The sequence below is a fragment of the Pinus tabuliformis genome, chromosome X (assembly GCF_031772625.1).
Source record: "Pinus tabuliformis cultivar Carrire ecotype Pingquan chromosome X, CPIR1, whole genome shotgun sequence".
Classification (NCBI taxonomy): Eukaryota; Viridiplantae; Streptophyta; class Pinopsida; order Pinales; family Pinaceae; genus Pinus; species Pinus tabuliformis.
This window is the reverse complement of record NC_142308.1, coordinates 1,130,147,041-1,130,165,725: the sequence shown is the minus strand read 5'-3', so window position 1 is coordinate 1,130,165,725 and position 18,685 is coordinate 1,130,147,041. Positions and strand designations below refer to the sequence as shown.

General features: G+C 40.3%; 1 protein-coding gene across 5 annotated transcripts in view; it reads right to left on the bottom strand.

Annotated features, from left to right (window-relative positions):
- Window positions 1-4,464: 4,464 nt before the first annotated feature.
- LOC149143811 (Glycosyl hydrolase family 47 protein) overlaps window positions 4,465-18,685 on the bottom strand; it is a 425,142-nt gene continuing 410,921 nt past the window's right edge. For 2 of the 5 annotated variants that reach the window (XM_089447852.1, XM_089447851.1), the window contains 4 exons: window positions 17,495-17,630; window positions 17,256-17,326; window positions 16,897-17,155; window positions 16,134-16,769 (listed from right to left, as the gene is read on the bottom strand). In XM_089447852.1, the coding sequence (XP_089303978.1) occupies window positions 16,401-16,769; window positions 16,897-17,155; window positions 17,256-17,326; window positions 17,495-17,630 (835 nt within the window). In that variant the 3' untranslated portion in view covers window positions 16,134-16,400. Of the gene's footprint in view, window positions 4,972-16,133; window positions 16,770-16,896; window positions 17,156-17,255; window positions 17,327-17,494; window positions 17,631-18,685 lie in introns of those variants that run through there. The other 3 variants (XM_089447853.1, XM_089447854.1, XM_089447850.1) reach the window with 3 other exon arrangements.

Below are 18,685 nucleotides of genomic sequence, written 5' to 3'. Positions count from 1 at the left end.
CCAGCATGCATCGACCAAAAAAGGTAGGCACATGTATGGCACCTCACCGAAACTCTTCCCCGAGTACAATATGCTAAAAGTGTAAGGAATGTGAAAACCTTTTTTTATAAGCTGGAGGTGGCCAATTAACTTGGCCACCCTTAGCTCGATGACAAAAAGTAAACTTCCGATTGGCATGCCACATTGGAGGGTCACATCAAGGAGCATTAGTCGAAAAGGTGGTCGATTTAGTTATGTGAGAGTGGGTGATAATTATGAGGGGAGACTGCATGATCACCAACAGTGGGCCAATGGTCCCAATGAGGAAATCTCGTACCATTTCCAGCCAACACATCGCTCCAAGAAAACGACCATAAATAGCAAAAATTCCAAACTTTTATGCACAAATTGTTCATTTCGATATCAGAGAGACCAGGACCACCTTGGAGCCATCAAGGAAGCAAACCCTGTTTTGGTCACCCTACAGGAAACAAAGCTACATGAACTACAGGAAAGTCAGGGAGCAACATGAAACACTAGAATTTCACCAGAAATCTGCAAGGGGGTGCCTAGGGTCCAGTTGTTCAATAATTCTCATCATCCAGAACATTATAGTGAAAGGTAGGCGACCCACATCTCTTGTGTTTTTAACTTGATAGCTAGGGAAGAAAAAGAGGGACAAGTCTGAAATTGTCTAATAATTACAGTGGGCCTAGGGTTTAAACAAAATTTTGTGAAGTTTAAAGAAAATTGTGTGGTGTTAGGAAAGGGTAAAAAATATAGTCATCCACAAAAAATTCTAAACTCTCAGTCACCTTGAACTCACACTAAAGCCAACCTACAAAACTTCCTACAATCAGCTAATCAGAGAAGAGAAATGACATTAGGGTTCAATAGAAGGGAACCCACAGACACATCTAGGATCCACCTCCATCCCCCTCTGATAGAAATATTTAGAAGACATCACTGGTTGGGATTCTTTGAGCTACTCAGAGGGTATGATGATGATATAGTTTAGGAAGTTGCCATGGTACTCAATCCTCAGGCTAGAACCAATGCTACTACTGTGGTAAGAGGGTTGTCAATTACAATTAACCCTGAGGTGATGAGTAGAGTCACTACAATTCCTCAAGGGGTGCAATGGAGAAAGGAGGATAAGGCTAACAACTCTTTTGCTAAGAAAACCTTTTTTCTAGACGATGAAGAGCCAATTGAAGACAAAAATGGGGTCAGAAGGGAGAGCCTTCCCTATCCTTGGAATGAGGTGAGTTATCACCTTCTCAAATATATTTCTTGTGAAGGGAGGCTCAATATAGTCTATGGCTACCAATTTAGACTCCTCCATGAGTTGAGATTTGGAGAAGAGTTACCCATAAACCAATGACTCAGTGTACCCTATTTCCTATTGCAATCAATAATAGATATGAGCCTAAAGGTACAAGAAGGGAAACATCAACAATTGGCACATCATGGACTCATTAAGCTAATACTAGAGGATGCCTTGAGCCAGTTAAGAATCCCTATTCTATGGTCCACATTTAGAGACTTGGACAGAGAGGTTGTAATTGACATCCAAGCCCTTGAATATGATAGGGACCCAACCTCTAGTGGTGAAGACGAGGAAGAAGAAGAAGAACCAGAAGAAGAAGAAGAAGAAGAAGAAGAGGAGGAGGAGGCAGAAACAGAGGAGTAAGAAGGAAAAGAAGGAGAAGAAGAGAAAAGTGAAGAGGAAGAGTAGAAGGAAGAGGCAAGCCCTGAGGAACATACCAAAGAAGGGGAGGAATCTCCAAGGTTATCCCTTGAACCCACTGAGAAGGAGGTAGTTGTTGCCTTGACTGCCCTAAGCACACCTATCAAGTCAAAAGGAAAAGATAGAGGCAGACTCCCCTCTATTTCAAAACAAGAAGAAGCACCAGGATCAAGCAAGGGAGGCCACAAACACCCACTAGGACTCCAATCATAATTGAGGAGTCACCAAAAAAGCAAGAAGAGCTAGTTTCCTTGGGAATGAAAGTTGAAGAGGGCACATCAAAACAAGCTACCCCAAAGTCTCCCATCACCTATGTTAGGAAACCTGTCACCAGGTCAACATCAACAAAGCAAGACAAGACACCTGTGACCCCATTACAGAGAGGAAAAAGCCTTCTACAGGATCCTCAGAGTCCTACAGGAAACTTTGTCAGTCCTACAGGAAACACAAAAAAATCTACAAGGACAACAGGGGCAGAGGAAAGGCAAGGAAGTAACACCACAAGTGCAGGAGGGGATAACTTCTCCAAAAACATTTGAGGGGGAGTTCCAAGAGCTACAGGAGAATAGCCCACAAACAAATTTGAGCTATTACTACAAGTTCATTGAGGGAGGTAGAGTAATACCACAGAAATTTGCCATCCCTCTCTTCTTTGAGCTTGAGAAAGAGAGAGGAAGGACACATCGCTGGATGCAAATTGCCAAGTCAAAGAAGGTAGAAGATGTGGGCCATATGGAAGAGAAAATCCTAGAGATGGGCAGGGAGTTGAGTGAGATGAGAGACAGGGAACAAATTATGAGATCTCAACTACAGGAAGAAAACACATGGCTAAGGAGGCAGTTGCAAGAAAAAGAGAGCCAATTGGCCACCATGGCAAGCCTCTCCATGGAGGCACTTCAGTGCAGGATGCCATCAAGATCATATGCACTATACCTCAAAGATCAATGGCTGCAATTTCAGATCAAGACACTAGCACAACAAGGGACTATGCCTTTCCAAGACTATAGGCAGTTCATTGAACTATGTGACAAGAGCACCCTGGAAGATAAGGCCAAGATATTTGAATTTTACCTACACAACTTGGCCTTAACAGATTTGAATGTGTGGGACCCCAATGCAAAGTTGGGGGATTTACAACTAATGGCCCTTGCATCATGGATGAGTCATGAGGAGGCCAGGGCTAAGGAGGTGAAGAGAATATTGGAAAAGGAAGGGGAGCCCCTTTACATCAAAGCAGAACATATAAATTCAATGGTTGTCATTAGCAACCACAACATCATCTCCAATGATGCCCAACTTGCACCAAGATACCTAGCTACACAAGAACAGGCCATCACCCACTTTGAAGACACCTTGAGGTTGCTGGGAAATGAAAGCCAGCAAGCATGCCAGAGGAGATGGAGCAACCTACCACACAGTCTAAGGATTAGAGAGTACCATTCCCCTGAGAGGTTGAGGAATGCACTGGAAAGGACCCCACTATATAAGAATGCCATGCAGAGACTAAAAATCAATTGGATTGGGTTGAAACTCAGTCCACCCTTGTTGTTGGGTCTGATAGAAGGTAGGAAGGAAGAGGAGGAAAGAAAGCATTGGGAAGAAATAGAGAAACATGCAGGGTTCTATCCTCAAGAGGAAACTCCATCAACAGAGGCCTAGGATGTCAGAGAGGCCACAAGAGCTATGAAAGATATGGACATAGACTAAGTTGCTCAAAGGATGAGCAACACCTTCAATAAGGGGTGATGATGAGGCTCATCAATAGGTAATCTATTTGGCTCTTAATGCCACTCTCCAACTTATTAAAATCAACTTTTCTCACATTTACTTACATATTCTTATTATATTTTATTATATTATGTTATGTCATGTGGCCTAATATGCATTAATTGCAGGTATCGGGGTAGTTTTTGGTTAAATTAAGTGCAAGAACTCGAAGTGGAAAAGCAAGAGGGATTCTAGGAGATTTGTCTCCCTCCTTAACTCCTCAAATCATTTGAAGATTCCTCCACCATATCTCATCGACTCGGAGTTACAAGTAGCCAAGCTAGTGAAAGTGAAGACAAGTCATTCTCGATTTTGGGAGCCAAGTCTCCCTAATTTTTAGGAAGTTGTTGGTAGCTTTAGTTTGTATAAATAAGAAGGCCAAGGGCCTCATTAGGATTCAATTTTTTGTTGTAGCCAAGAGGCAATTTAGAGCTAAAACATTGTGACTGTTAATCTTATGTTGTATTTGATATTTTGATGATAATGAGAAGGTTTACTTTGATCCAGCATTGAGTTGATTCAGAGGGCTGAAGCTCTTGGGTTAGGGCCCAACCCTAGCAGTAGAGGTTCCTCTTTTTGTACATGTATTCTTAGATTAAAATCATAGTTAGCTACTGAAATTATTTTTTCTTTGTTTAGTTTAACAAATGTTTGAATGATTGTCTAGTCTTGTTTCTATTAATTGAAGAAATAGATCAGTGGTATAGTAGTGAGAAAGAATACTTCAAAAAAGCCAGTGATAGTGGCCTCTTCCTCATCTCCCTCATGGGATCATGGTTTGAGGGCCCCACTCTCACAACCCCAAAAACAAATTTATCTTTTGATCATTGCATAGCTTAGGGTTCATTGCTGAATAGGTCACTGTTTATGATTTCTTGGAAGCACTTGGAGTTTTCATTTTGTTTCTTGAGTTTGTTGTTGTTTAAGAAGGCAATTCATTTCATGAGTCAATAGGCATCAATAAATCAGTTTTCTCAAATTCAATTCATCTTTTCCCTAATTATATGAAGTTATGAATAAATGAAGAGAAGAACATGTGCTACTGCAGGATGTGTTAATCTGTAGGGAGGAACTCATTCCACTAGCCTAATCTAAGCCCTCTCCACCTACTGCCAAGGCCTACCAACCCTTAATCCGAATTTTTGTTTTATAGCCACCGTGGACAACCACCTTGAGCAAATCCAACCATCCCGAAGTGTTGGACTGAGCCTTGGGCACTGTGCACCTTCCCTACACCTTATTCCACCATCAGACATCTTCCCAACAATTCATTTTACCTTCCCTACCTTCCGATAGCATTCAGCTAGTTTCCTATAGAAAACTAGGACATCTTGTAGTAACTACAGGAAACCTTGTAGCAACCTGTTTTAGCCTGTTTTGCGAAAAAATGAGGATCTGAGCATAGGGTAGGCCCTCCACATGACTTCCATGCCTCTCGTTGCCATTTTGGACCAGATTTTACATGCCTTTCTCCCCTGCAAATATCAGATTGTTTAACTTAGCATTTACATTTCTAAATCAAAAATCAAAAGACTTTTTTTTGCAATTTTGACATAAGATAGCTAGTGCATGCATACATCAGTCATAGCAGTGATAGGATAACTTCCATGGCCACTTAGTCCAAATAGCTAAATGATAGAATGCAAGGTTAGATTAGTTCTCTTTTGCAAGTAATGTCTGTCAATTCTTAGCTAGGTTATTTCATGGCATTTCATAGAACTTTCATTTTCCTAGAATATTTTATTCGCCCAATCAAAAATTAGAACCGAAAAAACAAAAAAAAATCGCAAGATGAAGTGGAAACTCTGTTGTACGGCTTGGAAACTCGTTTCCGGCCGTACTGGCCACGCTTCCCCAATGTGAAACTTGCCAGTATGGCCGAAAACTCGTTTCCAGGCCGTACACGTTTCCGTGTTTCCTTTTCGTTTCCTGGCTGAAAAGGATCCGGGGGCAATGTTTCCTACAACATATTTCTAGGTCACCTAAGGCAGATGTCAAGGAACAGAAACATAACAAAGTGAACCAAGATAGCGAAGGAGTTACAGGGCACAATTTTGAAGGTGAGTTCCCTTTTCTGAAGGTATTTAGGGTGGTGACCTACCCCTAATTTAATCCTGAGGCTGTGAACGTCTCTTTGAAGCTGCCGCACCTAACTCTGGTTCACACAGACCTTAAAACCTGTACAGGCTAGATTGGTCAAGCATGGTATCACTGCGGCATTGTTCAGGAGAGAAAATGAGGCATGCGGTTAGCCTTCTAAGGTTGTGGCTAGCCATAAACAGAGTGACCAAAGCCTACTGCAATGCCTGCTGACTCTGCTCAACTTTCGCAACCATTTCGTGTCATTATTCAGAACAGCAAGTTGATTAGGCCTTCCTGAGGCCAGTGAGTACTCTTTTAGGGCTGCAGGTACCCTCAGCCTTCAGAAAAAGCAGCCGAACCCTAGTGAAGCTACTCTCCAGGTCTGTGGGTTATCTTCAGGTGAATTCAGACTCCTGTTGCGATAAACTCAGGAGCACACTAGACAGTAAATTAATATAGCATACTTGTATTGGTTAGTATATAAGAATTACAGTTGAATGCTAGTTTATTTTGCTGACATTGAAAATCAGGTGGATTATTGGATACATTCACTGTTTATTGGGTAGTTAGCCCTAACTGGTTGTGTGGCTGAAGAATCATATTGCTGTTGAAGATATTTTTGCTGTTAGAAATCTGTATGTTACTCAAAATTGCCTACTGTTTAATGAACACATATACACTGTTTTCATATAATCTTTTCTGTTTTATTGGAAACCCTAGGCAAACATAAAACCTTAAGGGAAAATTTTCCTTAGGATATGAAATAAAAGTAAATGCTGTTTGTATGACCTGTCTATCTACCTGCGTGTATCTGTTCACATCTTATCTGTGATTCACATCGCCCTTTGATGTCTCCTTTCTTTTGAATGCCAATTAGTAATATTAAATTATAAGCTTCCTAAAGTTCAAAAGCTTTAATTTCATTTCCTCAATTTTTTGTTGAAACCTTATCTACTGGATTTGTTGGGAACCTGCATTCAACTCGATAATAGTTGGCACATCAGAAGAAACACTTTCCAACACCTGATGATCCAAGTCAGCGTCTGATTGGAAATAATTGGGTACCCAACCCAATCATTCGATCCACATTGGGTTGAAGATGAATAGACAGGCACTACAAAACAATCTGTAACACACCTGGAAATAACAGAATGTGACTAACTCTTCTGTCATCGAACAATCTATCTTAGCACCTGCATTCTGCCCTCTTAGCTCTTCTTGAGTTATGCTATACTTGGAAAACATACTTGTCATTTCATCTCATTATACTGGGTTGGCCCTTGTGGTCCCCAGCTGAATTATGCTCTATAGAACAACACCACTCTTACTGTCTCTGTGTTTTCTGCAGTAGAATCTGTTCTTTCATTCAATACAACTATATTATTTAGAGTAGGATATCTGGTGTCTAATGGTGTTCTGCTTATGACTTTGTTTGCCATTGTATTTTCTCATTCACAAACTTGCACATTCACTTAATAACAAGGAAGTCTCCCAAAGTTCATGGTTTTCCCATGCACCTACTTTAGGATGCATATTTCCAACTGTGACAACAGCTTTTCTTGTGGATGTGCAATGAGCATTACATATCTATGATGAACGAAAGCAAATTTTTTCTACAAGGTTACATGCTTGAGGAAAGCACCCAAGCACTTCCCTTCATTTTGAGGATGGTACCCTAGGTAAACCCTAGATTTCTCAGGGCACAAGACCTGTCAACAATAAAGCTCGAAGTCATTACAATAATACACTTGTTATGAGCTCAACCTGTCACTTGTGGGAATTGAATCTAGGTGGGGATGATTATAATCATTCCTACCAACCACCCGAGATAAACCTAATTGACATCAGAGTATCGTTATATATGAACATTAAGATGTTTACACTTTTTTTGTTTACTTTTGATGTTCCTTCCCTCCCCCTTTCCAACTATATATTTCAAACACTGTCATTGTTTCCCTGTTTTAGGTAACTTAGAGGCATCCATATTACACTGCTGACTACTTATGCATGCCCATACATCTTGATGCAGATGCCATAAAGTCTTCTACATTGTTTTTTAGATTTCAACTTTTTCTTTCCTTTTCCATTTTTCTCTCCTACTTTAATATGCCATACAATGCTTTGATCATAGGTCTTGTTTTTCAAAATATAAGCAAATTAAAAAGGATTGACATTGGTTTGAAGAGCCATGCTTCATTTATATTTTTTTGAAGTGCCAAACATCCACCAGCTACCAAGAGGTGTACTGTTATTGCTGTTTTGTGCATATACCACCTGCCCCAAATGAACAGCCTTGATGGCTCAACCACAAAACAAGCAATGATCCCCTTGTTAAAGCATATCGACTCCTAATAATTGGAAAAGGACCACAAGATGTGAGAGGAACTGAACCCTTGTTGTGGCTGACACAATGCCCCACTTTCACTGACCCAGCAAGCCTCTCATATCTCAATTTAAGAAAATTACAGAGAAATAATGCTCTCACTTTAGAGTCAACTTAGATGCACATATAGTTAAACTCTTAATACCAATATACCAGTGTATTTCAAACATCTTATTACATGGATGTCATGGGTGTGACAACTTCCTCCCCTCAGATTCTGCCAGAGTTGAGTCCTACCTTCTTGTTTGGAAGAAGTTGGGGCTGTCCCTCAGCTGGGTCCGTTTATCCCTCCTGGCATTCCTTCCAGGGTGGTGACTTTAGCGTGGCCACAGTTTTGCCCCAGACTGCCCCTGGTAAGATCTCATGCATTTTCGCTAGCTCGGATCTGCCACCTCCTCTTGATATCAGAGTGAATTTCCTGCTCTAGGTTGAAATATTTCAATGAAAAGGGGTTAGTTTGTAGATTTAATCTGAGGTTTCATCTCTCGTTTTTTTTCTGTCCAAGAGGTTTTTTATGTATCATCTTTAGTTTGAAGCAGATAGTGCATCTGTCCTGACTCCTTAGAGGAGGTCCTTGCTTTTAGGAATATTTCAGTTTTAGGCATGAAATGATGGCACCCCAACTCCAATCATGCATTGGAAAGCTTTGAATATCTCCCTCTTTGGCTGAGGCTTTGAAACCTCTCGACCTTCTCTGGAATGAGGAGGCCTTTGGGAGCATTAATAATCATATTGGACACCAATTTTCTCTCTTGTGCCAGAATTTCTGTGGAGATGGACACTGGAAAAAGTTCACCAGGAGAACTGACTTTAACATTGGATGATTTCAGTTGGAACCAAACTTTAGATTATGAAAAATTGGAATTCTTCAGCAGAAATTGTCGAGAAACTAGACATGCCATCTCCTGCCAAACAACTTGGGGAAGAACTCTCAACCAAGTTAAAGGAACAAGACAGTAGCATGGCTAAGCAAAATGGAAGGATACATATCTGAACACTTATCCACAGAAGAAGAATCAATCAAAAGTTCTGCCCAATGAGGAAAAGAGGAAAGGAATTCAATGCAAAGCATCAACTGTATATAACAGGTCAGCAATCTGAAGAAACTGGCCTTTCCAAAGAAAAGCCACCAACCACTGTAATGAAGAGGAGGAAGCCCCTCCAAACACCCAACTAAAGAAGAGCTAGCAGTAGCAAAGTGTTATATAAAAATTAGTTAGTTAAGTAGTTATTAGGCAAAGGGCATGATCAAAGATCATGCCCATTCACCAAGGGGCACTCAAGGCAGTATAAAGCCAGGGGCCTCCCTCAATTTGTAATCATTTTCTATCTTTTTAATAATAATAAATATGAATTCGTTGAATAATTTATTATTATTAAAAAGATAGAAGATGATTACAAATTGAGGGAGGCCCCTAGCTTTATACCGTCCTGGGTGCCCCTTGGTGAATGGCATGATCATAGATCATGCCCTCTGCCTAATAACTACTTAACTTACTAATTTTTATATAACATTGCCTTCCTCCCAAAAAATGCTTTGTCCTCAAAGTATACATAACAACGGATGTTGCTGGCGAAACGTTTCAGTCTCCCATGAAGCTTCTTCTTCTGGTAAGTCCTTCCATTTGATCAAGTATTCCTTGATTACACGAGATCAAAGCTTCCTTTCTTTGGTAAATATGATACCTTTTGGTTCTAAAATGACCCTTCCTTCATCATCTAGGGATGGAAGCGTTGTTTGCGCTGATTGATGGTCGCCCAGTGCCCTTTTAAGGCAGGGGACATGGAAGACGTTGTGGACATGACTTTTCTCCGGGAGGCTTAAACTATATGCAACTTGGCTGATCTTTTTATTGATCTGATATAGTCCATAGAACTTCGGTGCCAATTTATTTTTTCTTTTTTTGTTTCAAAGTCAACTGTTTGTATGGTTGGAGCTTGACAAATACCCATTGTTTGACTTCAAATTCTCTTTCGGTTCTGTTTCAGTCCACTTGTTTCTTCATACGGTTCCTTGCATTATTCAAGTTTTCTTTTAGGGTTTGGACGATTTTTTGGGTTTCTTCTAGTTGATTTTTAACAGCAGGTAGATTTGTCTGGACGACAGCTAGATCCTTCCATTTTGGAGGTTCATATCCATACAAAGCTTGGAATGGAGTCATTTTTGCTGACGTATGATAAGTAGAATTATACCACCATTCAGCGAGATGCAACCACTGAGCCCACTTATTTTGTTTTTCTGTAGCGTAACAACGTAGGTAGGCTTCCAAACATTTATTGACAACCTCTGTTTGTCCATCTGTTTGAGGGTGATAAGCGCAACTCATATTTAGGTAGATTCCTATGTGGTTGAACAATTCCCTCCAGAAATCACCCTTGAATTTGGCATCTCTATCACTCAATGACTTTCGGAAAACCGTGTAATTTATATATATTTTTGCAAAATATTTCAGCGATTTGTTTCGCTGAGTCTGATTTTTGTATTGCCATAAGGTGAGCATATTTGGTGAGTCTGCCGACTACTACGAAAATCTTGTCCTTGCCCTCAGACACAGGTAATCCCTCAATAAAGTCCATGGATATTTCTTCCCACTTCTGATTCAGAATGTTTAAGGGGTGAAGTAATCCAGGTGTCATAATATTTTCACTTTTATTTCTTTGACATGTGTCACATTCCGCTACATATTTCTGAATATCACGACTCATCCCCTTCCAAAAGAATGATTGACGTGCATTGTAGTAAGTTTTAAAGAATCCTACATGTTCGGCTAACATTGAATCATGTGACTCCTTGAGTATCTTGGATTTAAACTTGGAGTTTGAATTCAGATAGATTCTTCCTTTGTACCATAGAATATCATTCTTCCATTCAAATTTTGAGTTGCCTAGAAGGTTATTTATTATTGCAGTTATTTCTGGATCCTTGACATACTCACTTTGAATCTCATTAAGCCATTCAGGAACAACAACCAAGACTGCAAGTAATGCTAGTTCTTCGTCCTTCCTAGATAGGGCATCTGCTACTGCATTGTTTCTTCCCCCTTTTTGTAGTATCTCCATGTCAAAGGGGGCAATTTTTTCAATCCATTTTTTTGTTCTTCGGAAAGTGTTTTTTGTTGAAGGAGGTGTTGGAGACTGTTATGGTCCATTCGAATGGAGAACTTACTTCCCAAAAGATATTGTCTCCACTTAGCCAATGCGTGCATAATAGCGATGACGATTGTGCCATGAGTACTCATGTGCCACTTGAGAAGAAGTGGGGAGACATCGAGCTGTAGTCAGGCGGACTACAGGCGATGAGGGGTAGGATCCTCGAGGTACCTAGCCTCTTGGATTAGACCTTGCTACAGGAGCCCCGAAGAGAAGTAGCAGTATTGGCGATGTCAATAGAGATAGATGCTGATGGAGCGATAGAGGGAGCTATAGTGCAGGATTCCAAGGACAATGCGAGGCTAGCAGGCTGCAACAGTGTGAGGAGCACAAGAGTGTTGCACCAGTGCAGGATGGCACAGAGAGGTGTGCAATGGTGCGAGATGCAAGGAGTTGTTGCAGCAGCACAGAGGTCAGAGAGGGAGCACTTGTCAGTGACAGAGGGAGCTTCAGCATTAGGAGTGTCTCTAGCCTGACAGAGATGTCAGAGTTGGGAGATCAGTTACTTACTTCTCAGTAATTGAGTTGCAGTGCAACAATTAGCAATGGCGGTGCTATGGGCAGCACGATGCAGCATGATGAGAGGGGATGCAGTGTAGACGCAGCAGTGGCAGTGGCAGGGCCATGGGTAGCAGCACGGATGCAGAGGGAGTTGTCGTACAGATGCAACAGTGGCAGTGGCAGTGGCAGAGCCATGGGTGGTAGTACGGGATGCAGCAGTACAAATGATGGGCAGCAGGCCTAGCATCAGGGACCGATGCCAGATGATCAGAGTAATACTCAGTGAGGAGTATTGCTAGAGCATAGTCCTCACTAAGAGGGAGTGTTGATTTGGGGTAGCATCGAATGTGCTCTAGCCACGAAATTTGGTGGAGAGGCTAAGGCACATGAGATCTCCAATACCTAGAAAGGGTTTGGGCATATTCTAAACAGTTTGGGAGATATTAAAATAATTAATATTTTTAATGGAGTCCCTAAGTCTAAACTTAGGGAGATTAAAATATTAATGTGAATTAATATAAAACTGTGTTAGAATGGTCCAAAAGTCATGGATCAAGCCATATCTAATCTTAGCCATTTATTAGGGACATAATCTTGGTCGTTGATCTGCCAACGAGAAAAAGATAAGAGAAAGCTTAAGGGTCACTTGGAGAACACACCAGAGTGATCAGTCATTCTATTCTCTAGAGCGGGGTTTGCTAAGAGAGATATAATCAGTGATCGGAGTTGCAGCTGAGGGGCATTGAGTACAGAGAGATAGAGAGGCAGAGATAGTGCCATGAGAGCAGCGTAGTAGCCGGGGAGAGTGACGCAATAGCAGCCAGGGCTCACGCAGAGACAGCCGGGAGCTGCGCAGTGCTTTAGAGAGGCCAGCATTGCTGACGAAGAGGGCCAGAAGGCTGAGCAGGGCCTCCTGAGGCTGACGCAGGGCCAACGCTGGGCAGATAGAGGCTAGCATAGTCTAGAAAAGCAGATGTTGGGGTTTATGGGGCAGATTGAAGTTGAGGAGCTGCCAGAAGGTTTATCCGGGGTTTCAGCCAGGACATTTGTCTCAAATTGAGAGGTATTATTGCCAAGGAAATTCTCTGTTGGGTAGGCCGGATTTGACACCCAGATTGTACTCTGATATTGCTTAATAAAAAAACCCTCAGATAGCTGCACCGGTTTTCCTGCATTGGGTTTTTCTAGGGACATTAGTCCAAAAATAACAGTGTCATTTGTGTGCTTGTTTCTGTTTCCTTTAGTTGATGATCTGTAATGTGTTGAGCATGCAATTGTATTTATTTTCAGTATTTACATGGTAAATAACTTGTTAATTAACAAAACAAATAAGTAGGAATAAATCAGTAAAGTGCATGGAGGGTTTCTAACTATTAGACTTAGAAACTTCAACATTCCAATCTGATTCCGATTTGGTAATAGCTTGACCTTAAGTCCAATTTTGAGAAGTGTTTTGCGTCATGTAGTTCATCCAACATTTAGTCGATAAAGGGAATTGGGAATTTGTTTTTAATCATTATTTTGTTTAGTCTTGTATAATCAATGCATAGCCTGAATGATCCGTCCTTCTTCCTTACCAATACCACTGGAGCAGCATAAGGACTCTTACTTTTCGAAATGATCCCACACTTTAAAAGGTCTTGGATTAATCTCTCAATTTCTGTCTTTTGGTGATGTGGATATCGATACGGCTTGATGTTGACGGGGTCTGACCTTGCTTTGACTTCTATTGTATGCTCAATTCCCCTATTAGGAGGCATTTTCATAGGTAGATCTTGGAATACCCTTTCATGCTTCTAAATTAGATCTTGTATCTCTGGTGACTCTTGAGTCTTCGTTGATCATGTTTGCAGATAACATTTCTAGTTGGTGACATTGTACTACATAAGCTGGTGCTCCTTTTCGAATCATCTTCATCATCTGAGATGACGATACAATTTGATTCTTCGGTGCTTGGAATTCGTATAACTTGTACCTCTGCCCTTCCCAGTTAAAGCTTATGAATTATACTTGATGGTTGGTAGAATAAGTGCCTAGGGTTCGTAGCCATTGGATAGCTAAGACCACATCTACTCCTCCTAATGGTACTGTGAAGAACGGGGATTCTAAATTAAAGTCTTGTATCTGCAATTTTACCTTATGGCATTTCCCTACCTTTTCAATCTTCTTACCGTCAGTGACCATCACCTTCATGTTGGGTAAGGGAAATGAGAAAATGTCGAGTCTCTTTGCCATGGTCACATCTAAAAAATTGTGGGTGCTACTAGAGTCGATGAGAACCGCTACGTTGTTCTTCTTTATATGTCCTTTTAATTTCATAGTTTGGGGTTGCGATATACTTGTCATCGCTGATAGTGACACTTGCAGAATACTTCTGTCCTCTAATTCTGGAGAGAATTCTGGGACATCTTCTATTTCTTCTATGTCTGATTCATCACTATTTGAATCATTAGTTGCTTCATAGTTATATAGGTTCTTTGATTCTTTTCCTTTAGCACACTTATGTTTAGGGTCCCACTTCTCGCCAAAGCGTTTGCATTTTCCTTCTTTTATCCTTTGCATTTCTACGTTAGATTTTTCGCCTTCATGACGATGTTGTGGAACATATCTTGTATTATCCGTATCCACCGACTGGGGCATTCTTCATCGCGAATATACTTTTTCCGGTTTTGACCACAGTATCTGTTCAAATTTCTTTTCAGCAACATTTTCTTTTTGTCTTGCTACTTCTATTGACATGATGTCATGAAGCTCAAGTTCTACTTGTAGATGAGTTTTAAGTCCAGATATGTATGATTGAATTAGACGAGATTCTGATAACCCAAGTACTCGTGTTGCTAAGGTCTCCCATTCTCAAGTGTACTCAACAACATTTCCTTTTTGTCGCAATCTAATGAGTGTTGAAAAGAACTCTTCTTCCTTTACACCTTGGAATCTTTTAAAGAAAGCATCCTTAAATTTTCTCCCACTGATGGCGATTGTCGTCTTCTTCCACCGCATATACCAATTATATGCTTCTCCTTCCATTTTCATGGAAGCGTGCCTAATCTTTTTGTCATCATTGTCGATGTCGTAAATCTCAAAGTATTCTTCTGCTTTATTCAGCCATGCAACGCTGCATTTTTCGTTACCATCGAATTTGGGCAGCTTGATTTTTTCCTTTCACTGATACGTCGCTAATGGTAGAGCGAAAAGAGGGTATTGATTGGCGAATGAATTCCAGAGTTGCTTATTTGAAAAAGTCGCGTTACTATTTCCTTGATGGTGCGAGGATGATTTTTTTGGAGACTCCATTTTTTCATGAGAATCTGTTGAATTTGTTGAATCTGATGAATTGTGTTGTTGATTACCTCCATCATCTTGGAGTAGTTGTTCGGGTGTAACCTTCATCCTGTCACATAAAGTGCTCAGCATTGACATTGTTTGATTATGGTTCATTTTGGATTTGAGATAGTTCTGCCCGAGCTGTTGTTCTATCCGATTTGTCGTATCTTGAAGCTTCTTGATATCGTCGAAATGTCCGATAACCCTACTCTCGAGATCGACTAATTTTTCGCTGAAATCATTGGAGTGGCTAGTAATCCTATTATGCAGATCAATCAATTTTTTGCTGAAATTGGCCATTGTCATTGATGACATTGAATGGGTTTGTGGGGGTGTATATTTGGCCACCAACTTTTAATTTGAACTAAAATAAGTAAATATATATATATCTATATATATATATATATATATATATATATTTTAATAATTAAATTAAAATAATTAATTTAAATTTTTATGTTATAGTTATTAACCAACGCCCAAACGCTTGTCATGTCCGTTGACTGTGACCAACGTTGACGGTTCCCATGTGGCTACAACAATAGCAACCTTCCCAACCCGTGCAACTGCCTCCGTTGACCGTGGCTGTTGTCGATGGCTCCATGGCTACAACAACAACAACCAAAGGATATCGCGTATCCTTACCGGTAGAATGGGTGCGGCGACCGCTAATAGGGACATCGTAGAGAATGCAGGGATAGCAGATCGCAGCGATGAGACGGCAGGAGATGGCGGAGATAACAGCGGTGGTTGACACAGTGGGACAGCGATGGCAACCGATGCGGTCGGGTTTGATGACTAGCGGAGAACAGCAGAACATGACAGGAGCAGTGTCGAACAGGTGTAGGGATGGTACCTGATGGCCCAACAGCAACAACATCTCGGGAGTGAACCCCTCTGATACCATATGGCACAATTAACACCGATTATTCAACGAATTCATTTTTATTATTATTAAAAAGATAGAAGATGATTACAAATTGAGGGAGGCCCTTGGCTTTATACTGCCCTGGGTGCCTCTTGGTGAATGGGCACGATCTTTGATCATGCCCTTCATTTGATAATTTTTATATAACACAAATATTGAGGACTTGGCAAAGAACAAAACAATACAGCCTCAGAAAATGTAGGGAAAATCAAACAGAAAAGACAAAAAATAATGCAATAATTGAATAAGTGAATTCTCAAAGCTGGTTAACAATTAAATCAATAAATTCTACTGGTATAGCGGGGCATTGTATATTTTCATATATTTTGACAATATACTTTCTCCGTGCACAAAAACTGCAGGATTCTCTAACCATGGAATCTGAACCATACCAACGTAAGCATATAAAACTTATGAATTCTGATAGGAAATTCCAATGAATCCTGATATGAGAAACGCATTCAGGATTTAACAACATAAATGAACATCATTCATATCCTTGTGGATTATTCCCTTTTCTAATTTGACAGCATAACCTAAGTTTCCTCTGAAAAATTTTGTGAACTTCTATCATCTACAGTGTTGTGATGTAAATGATTAGTAGTCATAACATTAGATATCCTATTTCCTTGATCATCTAAATTTTCGTCCTCAGTAAGATCTTGACCATAAAAGCTTCCACTATCTGATAATGGCTTCTCGGTAACATTATCATTATCAGAAATTACAGACTCTTGGTCATCTTTATGGAAAAACATAACTATGGGAGAGTTGTTCGAACCAGCCTTGTGTTGATTATCCTCATCATCTTGAAAGTGCCTACTTGCTTTCCTTTCCATAGACACATCGTCAGCCAAGGAAGAAATTCCAAACTTACGCCAATGGCTTAAACCTGGACAAACCCCCTGCAAAATATGCATGCATTCTCAATATCAAAAAGTCATCTGTCTACACACCCACATGTATATAAATATCATGTCAAGCACATTCAAATGATGGGAGAATCCTTGAAACAACACACAAAATGCTGACCTTGATGATTCCATGTATCGCATTATTCTTGTCTTTTATCACCTGTGTTGATTCTTTTGCAGGACACCAACCCGTGCCAAATTCCCTTTCATTTGCCTGCAATTCCTTTACCTCCTTGACATCAGTTTTCAAATAATTTACCATACCTTCAGGGTGATTGCTATTATTGCAAAAGCTTCCAGCATAAGTGCAGTGCTCTGTTGTTAAAGATATCTCAGGAGTCATAGGGAATAAATGGCCTTCTGTGCTAAATATGTACCTGAAGAGGCAAAACACATATACTTAGTGAATATCTGCATATTTTGCTCTCGCACTAATCTGTGAGCTTGACTGAAAGAGCATTGCAAACATCCACTTACGGGTAAGGCCCTTTTTCCACCATGTTTTCCCCACCCACAGCCAAATCAAACAGAAGCCAAAGGTATTTAACCTGCATTGGGATTACTGTAATGAGTTAATAGCTCTATTTCACTGCAAAGGTTGCATGGATGCAAAATGCATTGAGAAAAGAAAACAATGCCAAAAGTAGAACAAATAAACCCTGAGGAAGTGCAACATACTATTAACACTACACACATCCACTCATCATGAGCCATACTGTTTCAGCAAGGAAAAAGCTCTCCATGTGATCATCTTGTTGGTGGGACTCTACATCTGCTATGTGACAATATCCACAAGGGCACCGTGCAGCATACTGTAAACTGACAACAATGTCTCGTCCAACATCAAGATACCTGCCACAGAGGAAGATGAGTATCAAGAAATGAATTTGAACTACTGAGATGATGAGAGCCCTGTTTGACCAATCAGGTGGCTTTACTTCAAATGTTAGAAATTCATAGTCATAAAACACTACAGAATACTAAAAACTTACTTTTCTGTATACTTAGTTGGCCATGTGTTAATACATCATGTTAGTACTCCAACCCAAAGCTTTGATCACGAGAAGAATTACCAGTGAATTTTATTAAGGTAGGAGTGATTATAGTCATCCCTAACCTCGTTAGCTTCCCCTTGATGATTTTCTTTATAAAATGATTTCAGATTTTACATTTTTTAAAATCTAGATTCTATATTGCTATATTTTGGTGTACATCTGTAGATTCTGTACTTCTAGAATATCATAGTTTTGTCATAGAGTGGGATCCTTGTTTGTGCTCTTTTAATGTATTTTTGGGAGTGAAAAAGGAAAGGAATGCTAGATTCCAACCTGGTTGGAAAAGGTGTACATAATTTTCTTTTCTTATTGGTCACTAGCTCTACATTTAGAACAAAGATAAGACACGCACACACATATATGAAGTATTTCCAGTCCCAAGGGTTAGCTGAGTGGTTAGACTTACCATGGGAGGTCATGAGGTCAAACCCACCTATGTCCCCTTGGGTTAGGAATACATCAGCACTTACCCCAAGCACCATTCACAAAATTAATGTGAAAAAGTGCTTGTAGGGTTTCCTAGAGGAAGTTTCCCATGGAAATATATGTGTGTGTATGAAAAGACGCCCGAAATGCAGTTTGGGTACCCAACATATTTTCAAGTTGCAGGGCTGCGTGGGAGCGCCCCCCCCCCCCCTCCCCCCTCCTCTCAAATGTGCTTCCAAAGTGCGCTCCCACTAAAAAAAATCGCTCCCTGGCTTTTTTCGCAATTTTTTTTTCACAAAGATGTTCCAAACACAATTTTTTTTTCAAAGAAACAAGAGTTTTTGAGTGGGGCAGCCTAATATTCAAACCTATGGCCCTAGTATTGATATGCAATTCATGGTAATGTTAAATTCCTAAAGTAAAAGT